The 16,979-nt window shown below is 39.5% G+C and overlaps 1 protein-coding gene and 1 non-coding gene across 2 annotated transcripts in view; one reads left to right on the plus strand and one right to left on the minus strand.

Annotated features, from left to right (window-relative positions):
- The first annotated feature begins 3,828 nt into the window (after positions 1-3,828).
- cspg4ba (chondroitin sulfate proteoglycan 4ba) overlaps positions 3,829-16,979 on the plus strand; it is an 82,724-nt gene continuing 69,573 nt past the window's right edge. The window contains exon 1 of the mRNA XM_082968738.1: positions 3,829-4,089. Coding sequence (XP_082824864.1) covers positions 3,996-4,089 — 94 coding nt within the window. The 5' untranslated portion in view covers positions 3,829-3,995. The remainder of the gene's footprint in view (positions 4,090-16,979) is intronic.
- trnav-uac (transfer RNA valine (anticodon UAC)) lies at positions 13,132-13,226 on the minus strand. Its single transcript has 2 exons — positions 13,188-13,226; positions 13,132-13,167 (listed from the first exon to the last, which is right to left on the minus strand). It is a non-coding gene; the product is annotated as a tRNA-Val (tRNA).

The raw sequence follows: 16,979 nt of genomic DNA on the forward strand, positions 1-16,979 counted from the left end.
TTTATACGGTTTTCAAAACGTCACCCCAGGGGTAAGCCTACACAAAACACAGCCGTTGTTGTATGTGTATATAAAGTCCCCTATGGGGGAAAAAAAAAAAATATGGTGGAAAAACGATTGGATCATTTCCCTGTTTGACCGCTAGATTAAACCGAGGACATTTAGTTCCACGTGGAGAAAGTTGCGTTCTGTGCATGATTCTCTTTATGGTTGTGTTTACAAGTCATTAATCATAATGTCGTTGACAGTACTGTAAGGATCCGGGGAAAAAAGCGACTTTCCAGCATAACATTAACCATTTTATATGTCACAATGCTATTTCATGTTGTTATCTCGAAATGATCCAGCAGATGGCAGTACCATTACCTGGCTATGTGATTTAGTGAGCCACGTCCAAACCTGTTAGTTAGCTCGCAATAAACAACGAGCAATGAATGATATGGAAGCCCGTGCCTGTTGTTCACTCATTCTTATACTGAACAACAATATAAAATGCAACATGTAAAGTGTTGGTCCCCATGTTTCATGAGCTGAAATAAAAGATCCCAGAAATGTTCCATACACAAAAAAAAAATGTATTTCTCTCAAATGTTGTGCACACGTTTGTTTACATCCCTGTTAGTGAGCGTTTCTCCTTTGCCAATTGACAGGTTTGGCATATCAAGCATCTGATTAAACAGCATAATCATTACACAGGTGCACCTTGTGCTGGGGACAATAAAAGGCCACTCTAAAATGTGCAGTTTTGTCACACAACACAATGACACAGATGTCTCAAGTTTGGAGGGAGCGTGCAATTGGCACGTTGACTCCAGGTATGTCCACCAGAGCTGTTGCCAGATAATTGTAATGTTAATTTCTCTACCAACGTTGTTTTAGAGAATTTGGTAGTGTCCAACCAGCCTCACAACCGCAGACCACGTGTATGGTGTTGTATGGGCCAGCGGTTTGCTGATGTCTTGTTAACAGAGTGCCCCATGGTGGCGGTGGGGTTATTGCTATGGGCAGGCATACAGTACGCTAAAGACAACGAACACAATTGCATTTTATTGATGGCAATTTGAATGCACAAAAATACCGTGACGAGATCCTCAGGTTCAGAAGAGGACTGGCCACCCCTCATAGCCTGGTTCCTCTCTAGGTTTCTTCCTAGGTTTTTGGCCTTTCTAGGGAGTTTTTCCTAGCCACCGTGCTTCTACACCTGCATTGCTTGCTGTTTGGGGTTTTAGGCTGGGTTTCTGTACAGCACTTTGAGATATCAGCTGATGTAAGAAGGGCTATATAAATACATTTGATTTGATTGTGAGGACCATTTTAAGGTATCTGTGACCAACAGATCCATATCTGTATTCCCAGTCATGTGAAATCCATAGATTAGGGACTAATTTAATTCTATTGACTGATTTTCTCATATGAACTCAGTAAAATCAATGAAATTGTTGCGTTTATATTTCACAGTCCAGCAATAATATGTCTTAAACAAGTTGTTATTTTATATGTATAACATTAGCTGCAAAAAGCAAACAGGCAACTAGTTCAAATCTATTAGCCAGATGAGGAAAACAATTCTCAAATAAAAATTGCAATTACTAAATATCGACATGTAGACTATGGTTTACGTCAGAGAAGTAGATACACTTTCTGATAACCTCGTAGCCCCAGCTCACCAACTCGGGTACGACAGTCTACGGAATCATTATCGGCATTGAGTGATTACATATTTGTGTGCTGATGGTGTAGCTACAAATCCAGTTTATTCCATTGAAAACGACTGACATCTGCATTCATTCATGCGTTCTGGCAAGATAGTCAATGCAATGTCTGAGGCAGGGAAAAAGATAGATGGTCGGTCAGTCATTCGGTGTTCAAACAAGATAGTTGACAAATAACGACACTATATCTGGACCTCAGCTAACTAGCTAGTTACCTAGTTAGGTGCTACAGATGGGCTAGCTAATGATAGATAGCTACAGTATTTCTGTTTTTGCATGCATACATACTGCACATTGGCGGTGGGTAAAGATTGGATAAATTAAAATACATTGAGATTAAATTGTCGCTTTTTTTTCTCACAAATGGAACATATCAACTTCCTATCCAATGTTGCAATGAGAGCTAACAGGCTGGCCGACGGTATATGTATTTAGAAAAACATATATAGCATACAGGTCAGCTGCAAACAAGCAAGGCTATGTAGCTAGCATTTCCTCCATGAACGTAGCAAACCTAACTACCAACCTAGAAAAATAGATGCTTGATAGTGTTAATGATTTTATAGAAAGAGTGTATATATAACGGTGTATATTCATTAGATAATCTAGCTCGTCTGCATATAGTTTCCTATGCGTCCTCGAGTCCAGCTTTCCGACGCTCGCAACCCGGAACTACGAGAATGGCTTTTAAAAAAAAAAGTTTATTTAACTAGACAAGTCAGTTAAGAACAAATTCTTATTTACAATGACGATCTAGGAACAGTGGGTTAACTGCCTTGTTCAGGGGCAGAACGACAGATTTATACCTCGTCAGCTCAGGGGATTCAATCTTGAAACCTTTTGGTTACTAGTCCAACTCTCTAACCACTAGGCTACCTGCTGGTTACTAGTCCAACGCTCTAACCACTAGGCTACCTGCTGGTTACTAGTCCAACGCTCTAACCACTAGGCTACCTGCTGGTTACTGGCCCAACACTCTAACCACTAGGCTACCTGCTGGTTACTGTCCCAACGCTCTAACCACTAGGCTACCTGCTGGTTACTGACCCAACGCTCTAACCACTAGGCTACCTGCTGGTTACTGGCCCAACGCTCTAACCACCAGGCTACCTGCTGGTTACTGACCCAACACTCTAACCACTAGGCTACCTGCTGGTTACTGGTCCAACGCTCTAACCACTAGGCTACCTGCTGGTTACTGGTCCAACGCTCTAACCACTAGGCTACCTGCTGGTTACTAGTCCAACGCTCTAACCACTAGGCTACCTGCTGGTTACTGGCCCAACGCTCTAACCACTAGACTACCTGCTGGTTACTAGTCCAACACTCTAACCACTAGGCTACCTGATGGTTACTGGCCCAACGCTCTAACCACTAGGCTACCTGCTGGTTACTGGTCCAACGCTCTAACCACTAGGCTACCTGCTGGTTACTGGCCCAACGCTCTAACCACTAGGCTACCTGCTGGCTACTGGCCCAACGCTCTAACCACTAGGCTACCTGCTGGTTACTGGTCCAACGCTCTAACCACTAGGCTACCTGCCGTCCCTTTGTTAACATACCTTCTGATTTGGTTTATAGCCTAGACAAGCATACTTAGAAAAACGTACACATGCTCCTGATGTTTGACACATTGCCTATTTTGAATAAAATATACTATACAATATAATTACGAAAAGGATGTTTAGGTTAGATTTTAAATCGACTTACATGCACGTTTTAGGTTTGTAGTTTTATAGCATAACCACATTTTGTATTTTCTTCTGTCTAATGTTGCAGAAAAAAATATTTATGGAAACATAAACAGGAAAACATTGGATCTATAGTTGGAAATGAACCCTAGAGCTATATTAATCAATGGGAAACTGTTTAATGGAAAGGCTGTGACAGCTGGTAAAACAGATCAGTCTGGTGGGGTCTATGAGGGGACAGTCTCTCCAAGCCCTTCCAAAATCAATACTCTCTAATAGTTTGACCTAATAAATGGGCTCATGCCAATCTAAAATATATATATTTTTTCCTGTTCAAAGTAGCCCACTGCTAAGGTATATTGCAGGGTGGTATAAGGAGGGGGCACAAAAAAACACACAAGGCGGAGTTACAGAATTCACCAAGTGTCTGCACTGTCTCTCTCTCTCTCTCTCTCTCTGCTTAGTTGAAAAGAAGTGGGGAGGGTAGGTTAACTTGTAAATGAAGTGGTCGAATACGTGACCGAAATCTCAACAAGACCACCCAATCTGCAAATATGTAACGGCCGGACTAAACGTTGGATAATATTGCCGAATGGAAAACATGAAATTCCCTGTAAGAAGCACAAAGAAGCTATGTTTTTACGCGGCGTTGTTGGTGTCGCTTATGAGCGACCTGGCAATGGGAGGTAAGAGCTCTGATAATTCGACATTTTCCCCCGAGGATCCGAGATTGATTGCAATCTGTATACATTGTGTTTTAGGTGGTATATATGCGTTTGACACTGTAATTCACGAATGTATTTTTAAGTGCGAGAAAATAACACAATTGGGGCTTTGGTCCTGAGCTCACTTGATACGTCGAATAAAATCAACTTTATGTCAAGACTTATAATTACAGTTTGATAATGGTGATACCAGACTTAATGCTATGTGTCTTCCAATGAAAAAACTCAATATTGAGTTAAAGCTATAATCGCATAAGTTATACTTGTGATAAAGAAATCGATTATATCCAGCATTTCAACAATTCAATTATTAAGTAAAAAAAAAAAAAAGTATCACTTTCAGAATAGAAAACTGCCCTGAGGGTTGTCCATGGCTACACACAAATTAATAATTTTATAAAGAAAACGCATTTATATATTGTACTGCACAGTGAAGACACATTGTATAACACAGAATCATCAGACTGAATCTGAACTCTTGAACTTGAAAAACATCAAAAATTACATTACTGGAAATGAAAATGAGCCCAGAAAAATAGACAGAAATAGATAGTAGGGGCTCTGCATCCCAAAGGTGAATCACCCTATTCCCTATACTGTAGTGCACTACTTTTGACTATAGCCCTATGGGTAGTGCACTACGTAGGGGAATAGGGTGCCATTCTGGGAGGTACACCCTGGTCTGATTTGGAATAAAAGGACACATGAAAAGTAATTAGTGACATCTTTCATTTTTGTTCCCTGTGATTACACATACCCTAATACATAAAAGCTATTTCTAGTTAAAGCAAACATTCATTAGGCAGCTGTATCATTTTATATAGTAAACGGAATGAGAGTAATCTAGATGAAGAGTTTCTCACATTTGTGTATTTTTTATTTTCATCAGAAATTATTGCTTATGAGTACCATTGTGTGTGTGTGTGTGTGTGTGTGTGTGTGTGTGTGTAAGTAAAATAGTACTCTTCTCAGATGTTTAATTCATAGATTTTAGATCTGTATTAAAAATGTGTTTTTTTGTTTTGCTAAATGCTATATTATCCATTGTTTAACTAGGATGGAATATTCATACCCTGTATATTTGACTGTGATTATGTGGTTGTCTCACTAAACTAGTTAAAGATGAATGCACTTTACTGTAAATCACTCGGGATAAGAGCATCTGCTAAATTACTCAAATGTTTAATGTACTTAAAAAAAAAAAAAAATGACATACAGATGTCATATTACTGTATAGAATTATTTTTTTTAAATATTGATGTCACAAATGTAATTTTTTTTACATTTCTTTATAAAAAAATGTAGTTATTTGTTACATTAGACTGTGTACTACCTAGCAGTACTACTGATTTTCTCTGAGGAGGATATATAGTATTACTGTATAAAACCTAGCAGTACTACTGATTTCTCTGAGAGTGAGGAGGATATATAGTATTACTGTGTAAAACCTAGCAGTACTACTGATTTCTCTGAGGAGGATATATAGTATTACTGTGTAAAACCTAGCAGTACTACTGATTTCTCTGAGAGTGAGGAGGATATATAGTATTACTGTGTAAAACCTAGCAGTACTACTGATTTCTCTGAGAGTGAGGAGGATATATAGTATTACTGTATAAAACCTAGCAGTACTACTGATTTCTCTGAGAGTGAGGAGGATATATAGTATTACTGTATAAAACCTAGCAGTACTACTGATTTCTCTGAGGAGGATATATAGTATTACTGTGTAAAACCTAGGAGTACTACTGATTTCTCTGAGGAGGATATATAGTATTACTGTATAAAACCTAGCAGTACTACTGATTTCTCTGAGGAGGATATATAGTATTACTGTATAAAACCTAGCAGTACTACTGATTTCTCTGAGGAGGATATATAGTATTACTGTGTAAAACCTAGCAGTACTACTGATTTCTCTGAGGAGGATATATAGTATTACTGTATAAAACCTAGCAGTACTACTGATTTCTATGAGAGTGAGGAGGATATATAGTATTACTGTGTAAAACCTAGCAGTACTACTGATTTCTCTGAGAGTGAGGAGGATATATAGTATTACTGTGTAAAACCTAGCAGTACTACTGATTTATCTGAGAGTGAGGAGGATATATAGTATTACTGTATAAAACCTAGCAGTACTACTGATTTCTCTGAGAGTGAGGAGGATATATAGTATTATTGTATAAAACCTAGCAGTACTACTGATTTCTCTGAGAGTGAGGAGGATATATAGTATTACTGTATAAAACCTAGCAGTACTACTGATTTCTCTGAGAGTGAGGAGGATATATAGCATTACTGTGTAAAACCTAGCAGTACTACTGATTTCTCTGAGAGTGAGGAGGATATATAGTATTACTGTGTAAAACCTAGCAGTACTACTGATTTCTCTGAGGAGGATATATAGTATTACTGTATAAAACCTAGCAGTACTACTGATTTCTCTGAGGGGGATATATAGTATTACTGTATAAAACCTAGCAGTACTACTGATTTCTCTGAGAGTGAGGAGGATATATAGTATTACTGTATAAAACCTATCAGTACTTCTGATTTCTCTGAGAGTGAGGAGGATATATAGTATTACTGTATAAAACCTAACAGTACTACTGATTTCTCTGAGTGTGAGGAGGATATATAGTATAACTGTATAAAACCTAGCAGTACTACTGATTTCTCTGAGGAGGATATATAGTATTACTGTGTAAAACCTAGCAGTACTACTGATTTCTCTGAGAGTGAGGAGGATATATAGTATTACTGTGTAAAACCTAGCAGTACTACTGATTTCTCTGAGGAGGATATATAGTATTACTGTGTAAAACCTAGCAGTACTACTGATTTCTCTGAGGAGGATATATAGTATTACTGTATAAAACCTAGCAGTACTACTGATTTCTCTGAGGAGGATATATAGTATTACTGTATAAAACCTAGCAGTACTACTGATTTCTCTGAGAGTGAGGAGGATATATAGTATTACTGTATAAAACCTAGCAGTACTACTGATTTCTCTGAGAGTGAGGAGGATATATAGTATTACTGTATAAAACCTAGCAGTACTACTGATTTCTCTGAGAGTGAGGAGGATATATAGTATTACTGTGTAAAACCTAGCAGTACTACTGATTTCTCTGAGGAGGATATATAGTATTACTGTGTAAAACCTAGCAGTACTACTGATTTCTCTGAGAGTGAGGAGGATATATAGTATTACTGTATAAAACCTAGCAGTACTACTGATTTCTCTGAGAGTGAGGAGGATATATAGTATTACTGTATAAAACCTATCAGTACTTCTGATTTCTCTGAGAGTGAGGAGGATATATAGTATTACTGTATAAAACCTAACAGTACTACTGATTTCTCTGAGTGTGAGGAGGATATATAGTATAACTGTATAAAACCTAGCAGTACTACTGATTTCTCTGAGGAGGATATATAGTATTACTGTGTAAAACCTAGCAGTACTACTGATTTCTCTGAGAGTGAGGAGGATATATAGTATTACTGTGTAAAACCTAGCAGTACTACTGATTTCTCTGAGGAGGATATATAGTATTACTGTGTAAAACCTAGCAGTACTACTGATTTCTCTGAGGAGGATATATAGTATTACTGTATAAAACCTAGCAGTACTACTGATTTCTCTGAGGAGGATATATAGTATTACTGTATAAAACCTAGCAGTACTACTGATTTCTCTGAGAGTGAGGAGGATATATAGTATTACTGTATAAAACCTAGCAGTACTACTGATTTCTCTGAGAGTGAGGAGGATATATAGTATTACTGTATAAAACCTAGCAGTACTACTGATTTCTCTGAGAGTGAGGAGGATATATAGTATTACTGTGTAAAACCTAGCAGTACTACTGATTTCTCTGAGGAGGATATATAGTATTACTGTGTAAAACCTAGCAGTACTACTGATTTCTCTGAGAGTGAGGAGGATATATAGTATTACTGTATAAAACCTAGCAGTACTACTGATTTCTCTGAGGAGGATATATAGTATTACTGTATAAAACCTAGCAGTACTACTGATTTCTCTGAGAGTGAGGAGGATATATAGTATTACTGTATAAAACCTAGCAGTACTACTGATTTCTCTGAGGAGGATATATAGTATTACTGTATAAAACCTAGCAGTACTACTGATTTCTCTGAGAGTGAGGAGGATATATAGTATTACTGTATAAAACCTAGCAGTACTACTGATTTCTCTGAGAGTGAGGAGGATATATAGCATTTACAGCAACAAAAAAAACATGATTATTTATCTCTCAGAAATGAAACCATCAAGTGATATATTTTAAACAAAAACACGTCTGTCATTGAACAACCCCATGCCATGATTATTAGATAATGGAGAAACACCAATCTCTCTCATAAGTTCTTTAAACAATTCAAGCTAACTTACCAACATTTCTGAAAATGGATATATAACATTTTGGAAAGAAACTTCATATATAGATTTATTTATTTACAGTTTAATGATTTAATACAATCGGAATAAACATCAGTAATTGTCAGCATCATTTAAGGAGCATAATGGTCATTTGTATAATTTTTTAAAATGTATTATGAGATGTATAGAGGGCTATAGGACGTCTTTAGCCTGGCTCAAATATACAGTATCTCACAAAAGTGAGTACACCCCCTCACATTTTTGTAAATATTTGAGTATATCTTTTCATGTGACAACACTGAAGAAATGACACTTTGCTACAATGTAAAGTAGTGAGTGTACAGCTTGTATAACAGTGTAAATTTGCTGTCCACTCAAAATAACACAACAAACAGCCATTAATGTCTAAACCGCTGGCAACAAAAGTGAGTACAACCACCTAAGTGAAAATAACCAAATTGGGCCCAATTAGCCATTTTCCCTCCCCGGTGTCATGTGACTCGTTAGTGTTACAAGGTCTCAGGTGTGAATGGGGAGCAGGTGTGTTAAATTTGGTGTCATCGCTCTCACGCTCCCTCATACTGACTGGTCACTGGAAGTTCAACATGGCACCTCATGGCAAAGAACTCTCTGAGGATCTGAAAAAAAGAATTGTTGCTCTACATAAAGATGGCCTGGGCTATAAGAAGATTGCCAGGACCCTGAAACTGAGCTGCAGCACGGTGGCCAAGACCATACAGCGGTTTAACAGGACAGGTTCCACTCAGAACAGGCCTCGCCATGGTCGACCGAAGAAGTTGAGTGCACCTGCTCAGCGTCATATCCAGAGGTTGTCTTTGGGAAATAGACGTATGAGTGCTGCCAGCATTGCTTCAGAGGTTGAAGGGGTGGGGGGGTCAGCCTGTCAGTGCTCAGACCATACGCCACACACTGCATCAAATTGGTCTGCATGGCTGTCGTCCCAGAAGGAAGCCTCTTCTAAAGATGATGCACAAGAAAGCCCGCAAACAGTTTGCTGAAGACAAGCAGACTAAAGACATGGATTACTGGAACCATGTCCTGTGGTCTGATGAGACCAAGATAAACTTATTTGGTTCAGATGGTGTCAAGCGTGTGTGGTGGCAACCAGGTGAGGAGTACAAAGACAAGTGTGTCTTGCCTACAGTCCAGCATGGTGGTGGGAGTGTCATGGTCTGGGGCTGCATGAGTGCTGCCGGCACTGGGGAGCTACAGTTCATTGAGGGAACTATGAATGCCAACATGTACTGTGACATACTGAAGCAGAGCATGATTCCCCCTCCCTTCGGAGACTGGGCCGCAGGGCAGTATTCCAACATGATAACGACCCCAAACACACCTCCAAGACGACCACTGCCTTGCTAAAGAAGCTGAGGGTAAAGGTGATGGACTGGCCAAGCATGTCTCCAGACCTAAACCCTATTGAGCATCTGTGGGGCATCCTCAAACGGAAGGTGGAGGAGTGCAAGGTCTCTAACATCCACCAGCTCCGTGATGTCGTCATGGAGGAGTGGAAGAGGACTCCAGTGGCAACCTGTGAAGCTCTGGTGAACTCCATGCCCAAGAGGGTTAAGGCAGTGCTGGAAGATGATGATGGCCACACAAAATATTGACACTTTGGACCCAATTTGGTTATTTTCACTTAGGGGTTGTACTCACTTTTGTTGCCAGCGGTTTAGACATTAATGGCTGTGTGTTGAGTTATTTTGAGTGGACAGCAAATTATACAAGCTGTACACTCACTACATTACAATGTAGCAAAGTGTTATTTCTTCAGTGTTGTCACATGAAAAGATATACTCAAATATTTACAAAAATGTGAAGGGTGTGTACTCACTTTTGTGAGATACTGTATATAATTATATATAATTATAATTCATTAACGTGGCGTCATATTCTAAAGAGATCGCTCCAGATTTATATTATACCGAGGGACAAAATGAAACAGGAAAAACAACATCAGGAAGGAACATTCCAAGGAGTCGGGTGTTTGTTTTGTATTATCAGACACAGTGATAGTTTGGAAATAAAGCGCCAAAAAAAAAAAATAAATGCATTGACTTGCATTTGATTTGTGACAAAAAAATGCTAAAACGTTTGTGTTTGAAACAGTGGCCAAGTGAACAAAATCAAAAGCATGGATTGCTGTTATAACTTGTCCATGCACTGTTAGAAAAAAAGGTTCTAAAAGGGTTTTAAAAGGGGTTCTTCGGCTGTCCCTCTGCGGGAAAGGGTTCTTTATGGGTTCTATATCGAACCCAAAAGGGATCAACCTGGAACCCAAAAGGGATCAACCTGGAACCCAAAAGGGTTCTACATGGAACCAAGAAAGGGTTCGTCAAAGGGTTCTCCTATGGGGACAGCCAAAGAATCCATTTTGGTTCTAGATAGCACCTTCTTTTTTCTTCTTCTATGAATGTAGACTGTTTACAAGGTAAGGAAACCAAAATTGAATGTTGTCTCTTTAAAGCTCACTCCTCGGTCTAAAAAGCATGTAAATCTATGATGATACGCATTAGATCAGCCAAGGCACAAATTAACATAACTATGAAGTATGGAACCAAAAACACCAGGCTCTTTTGGCCTCAGATTACCACTAAAACTCTTGTATTAGAGGCTGCTAGACTGCCTGCTGGCTTCTGTTCCTGATGAGATGCTCTGTGACATCCCTCTTAGCTCTTAGCTCAAACATGGGTTTCAGGCTCAAATAATAAAATATTGAAAATAACTATACTGCACAAAAATATCAACGCAACATGTAAAGCATACGGTGTCATGTTTCATGTGCTGAAATAAATGATCCTAGAAATGTTTCCATATACATGAAAAGCTTATTTCTCATAAAATGTTTGTACAAATGTGTTTACTTCCCTGTTAGTGAGCATCTTGTCCTTTGCCAAGATAATCCAACCACCTGACAGGTGTGGCATATCAAGAAGCAGATTAAACAGCATGGGGAGAGAGGGGAGGATTTTATACTTTTATTTTAACAGGGAAAACATATTACGACCTAGGTCTCTTTTACAAATGTGCCCTGTATATATACAACATAAATATACACATTATACCTAAACGTATACACATTAAATATACAAAAACAGTCAAGGGAAGCACAATTAAAACATCACAAATCACCCAGAAAAAACAGTTACATTCCTCCACAAATAAGTCCCCAATCAATACTTTAAACTGCCCCGAACGGCACCAGAACATCAAGATAAAATGTATTTTGTTCCAGTAATACGGTGCATTAAAACTAAACAACAGATTTACCCAGCTCGGTGGAAACCCTAGGAACCTCAAAACATTAACCAATCCTGTGAACTGGTGAGGTAACTCAGGTGTCTGCACTTCAACAGCAAAGTTAGATAAGACAGAAGTTTATGAAGTAGGGCCTTGTAAACAAGAAGGGAGTAATGTTGAGATCTACGTGTCTGTAGCGAAGTCCCAGCCAACCTATAGATACAGGACACAGTGATGAGTATTAAAACTGAGTATTAAAACTGAGTATTAAAACTGAGGACCAGCCAACCTATAGATACAGGATACAGTGATGAGTATTAAAACTGAGTATTAAAACTGAGGACCAGCCAACCTATAGATACAGGATACAGTGATGAGTATTAAAACTGAGTATTAAAACTGAGGAGCAGCCAACCTATAGATACAGGATACAGTGATGAGTATTAAAACTGAGTATTAAAACTGAGGACCAGCCAACCTATAGATACAGGACACAGTGATGAGTATTAAAACTGAGTATTAAAACTGAGTATTAAAACTGAGGAGCAGCCAACCTATAGATACAGGATACAGTGATGAGTATTAAAACTGTCACCTGTAACAAAACAAAGAGCACTATGGGAGATGGCATCCAAAGGTTTAAGAGCAGTAGCAGCTGCACTTTGATAAATAATATCACCATAATCAAGAACAGATCAAAGGTTTACTGAATAATCTACTTTTTAAATCGTAGCTTTTTAAATCGTAGCTTCTTATAAACCACATCATCTATATGTTGTTTTGTAAACGACAAATCCTTATCAATCCAAATGCCTAAGTATTTATATGTGGGAACACGCCCATTGGAGAACCGTCTAATGGGTGAACATGTAATTAATCAAACATTCTTACGAGAGTTTGAAAACGCACATGTATTTTGTTTTTGCCTGTATTAAACACATGTTTTGCATAGCTCTAAAAATCTGACTGTAGTTTTGACACAGCCAGATCAACAGGCAGGGTAACAGCATACATTAATAGTATCATTCACATACAGATGATGTTTCCAGGCTTTAACAGATTGGCCAATGGTGTTTCTATAAATAGTAAAGAGAACAGATCCCAAAATCGTCCCCAGGGGTACACCTTTTATGTGCATCAAGAAATTCAGACTTAACCCCATCAATCACGATGGCCTGAGTTCTGTCACTAAGATAATCATGAAACCATCAACAGTCGTCAGAGATCAGGCTTGTCATTTTTACATTTTAGTCATTTAGCAGACGCTCTTATCCAGAGCAACTTACAGTAGCGAATACATACATTTCATTTTATTTATTTTTTGTACTGGCCCCCCGTGGGAATCGAACCCACAACCCTGGCGTTGCACACACCATGCTGGCGTTGTAAACACCATGCTCTACCAACTGAGCTACAGGGAAGCCTTATTGACAACTTATTCAATAAAATAGCATGATCAACAGTATCAAACGCTTTTGACAGGTCCACAAACATTGAAATACTCCTAACCAGTGTCCACTCTTAAAGGGGGGACATTTTAGGCTACAAGCATTTGTGTAATAATGTCCATTTAGCGAAAACATGTTTTAAGAATTTGAGAACATGTTTTAAGAATTTGAGAAGATGAAGTAACTCTTCATGTTATCTCTCTGGGTAAATTTAGGCAACAGAAACATGCATTTCTGTTCATACTGCAAATTGGGCATACTGTAGTGGGCATACTGAAATGTGGGTATACTGCAATGGGTATACTGCAATGGGTATACTGTAGTGGGCATAATGTAATGGGTATACTGCAATGGGTATACTGTAGTGGGCATAATGTAGTGGGCATACTGTAGTGGGCATACTGTAGTGGGCATACTGTAGTGAGTATACTGCAAATTGGGTATACTGTAGTGGGCATACTGTAGTGGGTATACTGCAATGGGTATACTGTAGTGGGCATAATGTAATGGGCATAATGTAGTGGGCATACTGTAGTGGGCATACTGTAGTGGGTATACTGCAAATTGGGTATACTGTAGTGGGTATACTGCAATGGGTATACTGTAGTGGGTATACTGCAATGGGCATACTGTAGTGGGTATACTGTAGTGGGCATACTGTAGTGGGCATACTGTAGTGGGCATACTGTAGTGGGCATACTGTAGTGGGCATACTGTAGTGGGCATAATGTAGTGGGCATACTGTAATGGGCATAATGTAATGGGCATAATGTAGTGGGCATAATGTAGTGGGTATACTGCAAATTGGGTTTACTGTAGTGGGTATGCTGCAAATTGGCTATACTGTAGTGGGTATACTGCAAATTGGGTATACTGCAAATGGTATATACTGTAGTGGGTATACTGTAGTGGGTATACTGAAAATTGGGTATACTGTAGTGGGTATACTGTAGTGGATATACTGTAGTGGGTATACTGCAGTGGGTATACTGCAGTGGGTATACTGTATTGGGTATACTGTAGTTGGCATACTTTAGTGGGTATACTGTAGTGGGTATAGTGCATTGGGTATACTGTAGTGGGTATACTGTAGTGGGTATACTGTATTGGGTATACTGTAGTGAGTATACTGCAGTGGGTATGCTGCAGTGGGTATACTGTATTGGGTATACTGTAGTGGGTATACTGCATTGGGTATACTGTAGTGGGTATACTGCATTGGGTATAGTGCATTGGGTATACTGTAGTGGGTATACTGCATTGGGTATACTGCAGTGGGTATACTGCAGTGGGTATAGTGCATTGGGTATACTGCATTGGGTATACTGTAGTGGGTATACTGCATTGGGTATACTGTAGTGGGTATAGTGCATTGGGTATACTGTAGTGGGTATACTGCATTGGGTATACTGTAGTGGGTATACTGCATTGGGTATACTGTAGTGGGTATACTTTAGTGGGTGTAGTGCGTCTGGTATACTGTAGTGGGTATAGTGTAGTGGGTATACTGTAGTGGGTATACTGTAGTGGGTATACTGCAGTGGGTATACTGTAGTGGGTATACTGCAGTGGGTATACTGTAGTGGGTATACTGCAGTGGGTATACTGTATTGGGTATACTGCAGTGGGTATACTGTAGTGGGTATACTGCATTGGGTATACTGTAGTGGGTATACTGTATTGGGTATACTGTAGTGGGTATACTGCAGTGGGTATACTGCAGTGGGTATACTGTAGTGGGTATACTGTAGTGGGTATACTGCAGTGGGTATACTGCAGTGGGTATGCTGTAGTGGGTATACTGTAGTGGGTATACTGTAGTGGGTATACTGCAGTGGGTATACTGCAGTGGGTATACTGTAGTGGGTATGCTGTAGTGGGTATGCTGTATTGGGTATACTGCATTGGGTATACTGTATTGGGTATACTGCATTGGGTATACTGCAGTGGGTATACTGCAGTGGGTATACTGTAGTGGGTATACTGCAGTGGGTATACTGCAGTGGGTATACTGTAGTGGGTATGCTGTAGTGGGTATACTGTAGTGGGTATACTGCAAATTGGGTATACTGTATTGGGTATACTGCATTGGGTATACTGTAGTGGGTATACTGTATTGGGTATACTGTAGTGGGTATACTGCAGTGGGTATACTGCAGTGGGTATACTGTAGTGGGTATACTGTAGTGGGTATACTGCAGTGGGTATACTGCAGTGGGTATGCTGTAGTGGGTATACTGTAGTGGGTATACTGTAGTGGGTATACTGCAGTGGGTATACTGCAGTGGGTATACTGTAGTGGGTATGCTGTAGTGGGTATGCTGTATTGGGTATACTGTAGTGGGTATACTGCATTGGGTATACTGTATTGGGTATACTGCATTGGGTATACTGCAGTGGGTATACTGCAGTGGGTATACTGTAGTGGGTATACTGCAGTGGGTATACTGCAGTGGGTATACTGCAGTGGGTATACTGTAGTAGGTATGCTGTAGTGGGTATACTGTAGTGGGTATACTGCAAATTGGGTATACTGTATTGGGTATACTGCATTGGGTATACTGTAGTGGGTATACTGTATTGGGTATACTGCATTGGGTATACTGCAGTGGGTATACTGCAGTGGGTATACTGTAGTGGGTATACTGTAGTGGGTATACTGCAGTGGGTATACTGTATTGGGTATACTGCAGTGGGTATACTGTATTGGGCAGTGGCGGTCATTGCTGTTTAATTCCATTCACCCAGTTCAATGTACCAGCGAAAGGTTTAGACTACTACATGATACTAGAATGTTCCCTTGTACCCATCATGAGGTTGCTACAACCTAGTCTATGAATGAAAGTTTACAACGTAGATGCACACAGGTCGAGAGAAGAATTTGAGGTGACAGACGGTGACATTTAATACCGTCTTGCACACACTCTCGCCTGCATCTATCTGATCTGAGGTGTAATCATTAGTCCAACAGTTGCAAGCGAGAGTTTCTTTTGAACAAATTCAGGTATTTATCCCCGTTTTTGTTCTGTTTGCTTCCGTTTAAGAAACGTTTTTCAACAGAATCGGGGGAATGAATACACCCCTGATAACGAGTAAACACAGTTCACTTTCATAACAGCCACGTTGTATTCCTTCTCTTCCCCTCGCTTGTGGACTTCAATGAAACACATCAGCTGTATGTGACCAGGCAAAAAAAAATGTTTCCAAGCCAAACCAAACCATATCATAACCGCTGCACACAGCCTACATCGTTGTCACCATATTAGCTAAAGTAACGTCATAGTCAGCATAGCTCATAGAACTAACGCGTTAGTAAACCCGCTACGATCATGCAGTAACGTTCGTGTACAGTCAGTAAGCAGTTACACCGGCGGGCCCCGGTGGCAATAAATTAGTAAAACCAAAAGCTTACCTTGACTTGGAAGAGTTCCATTGTTGTGTTGGAAAGTCATAGCCAGCTAGCTAACATAGCATCCCTTTGTTTGAGCATGGGGTTTCAGTAGGCTAAACTAACTAGCTACATTTGCTAGCTAAGTAAGTGAAACTGAAAGTGAAAAAAATGACATTCTCTCTCTATTTCTCTCTTGCTCTTCCTTCATTTTGGAAACGGTACAACTATTGTCTTTCTCTCTTTAAGTCAACTACTCACCACATGTTATGCACTGCAGTGCTAGCTAGCTGTAGCTTATGCTTTCAGTAATAGATTCATTCTCTGATCCTTTGATTGG

This window comes from Salmo salar, chromosome 24 (assembly GCF_965601325.2).
Source record: "Salmo salar chromosome 24, fSalSal1, whole genome shotgun sequence".
Lineage (NCBI taxonomy): Eukaryota > Metazoa > Chordata > Actinopteri > Salmoniformes > Salmonidae > Salmo > Salmo salar.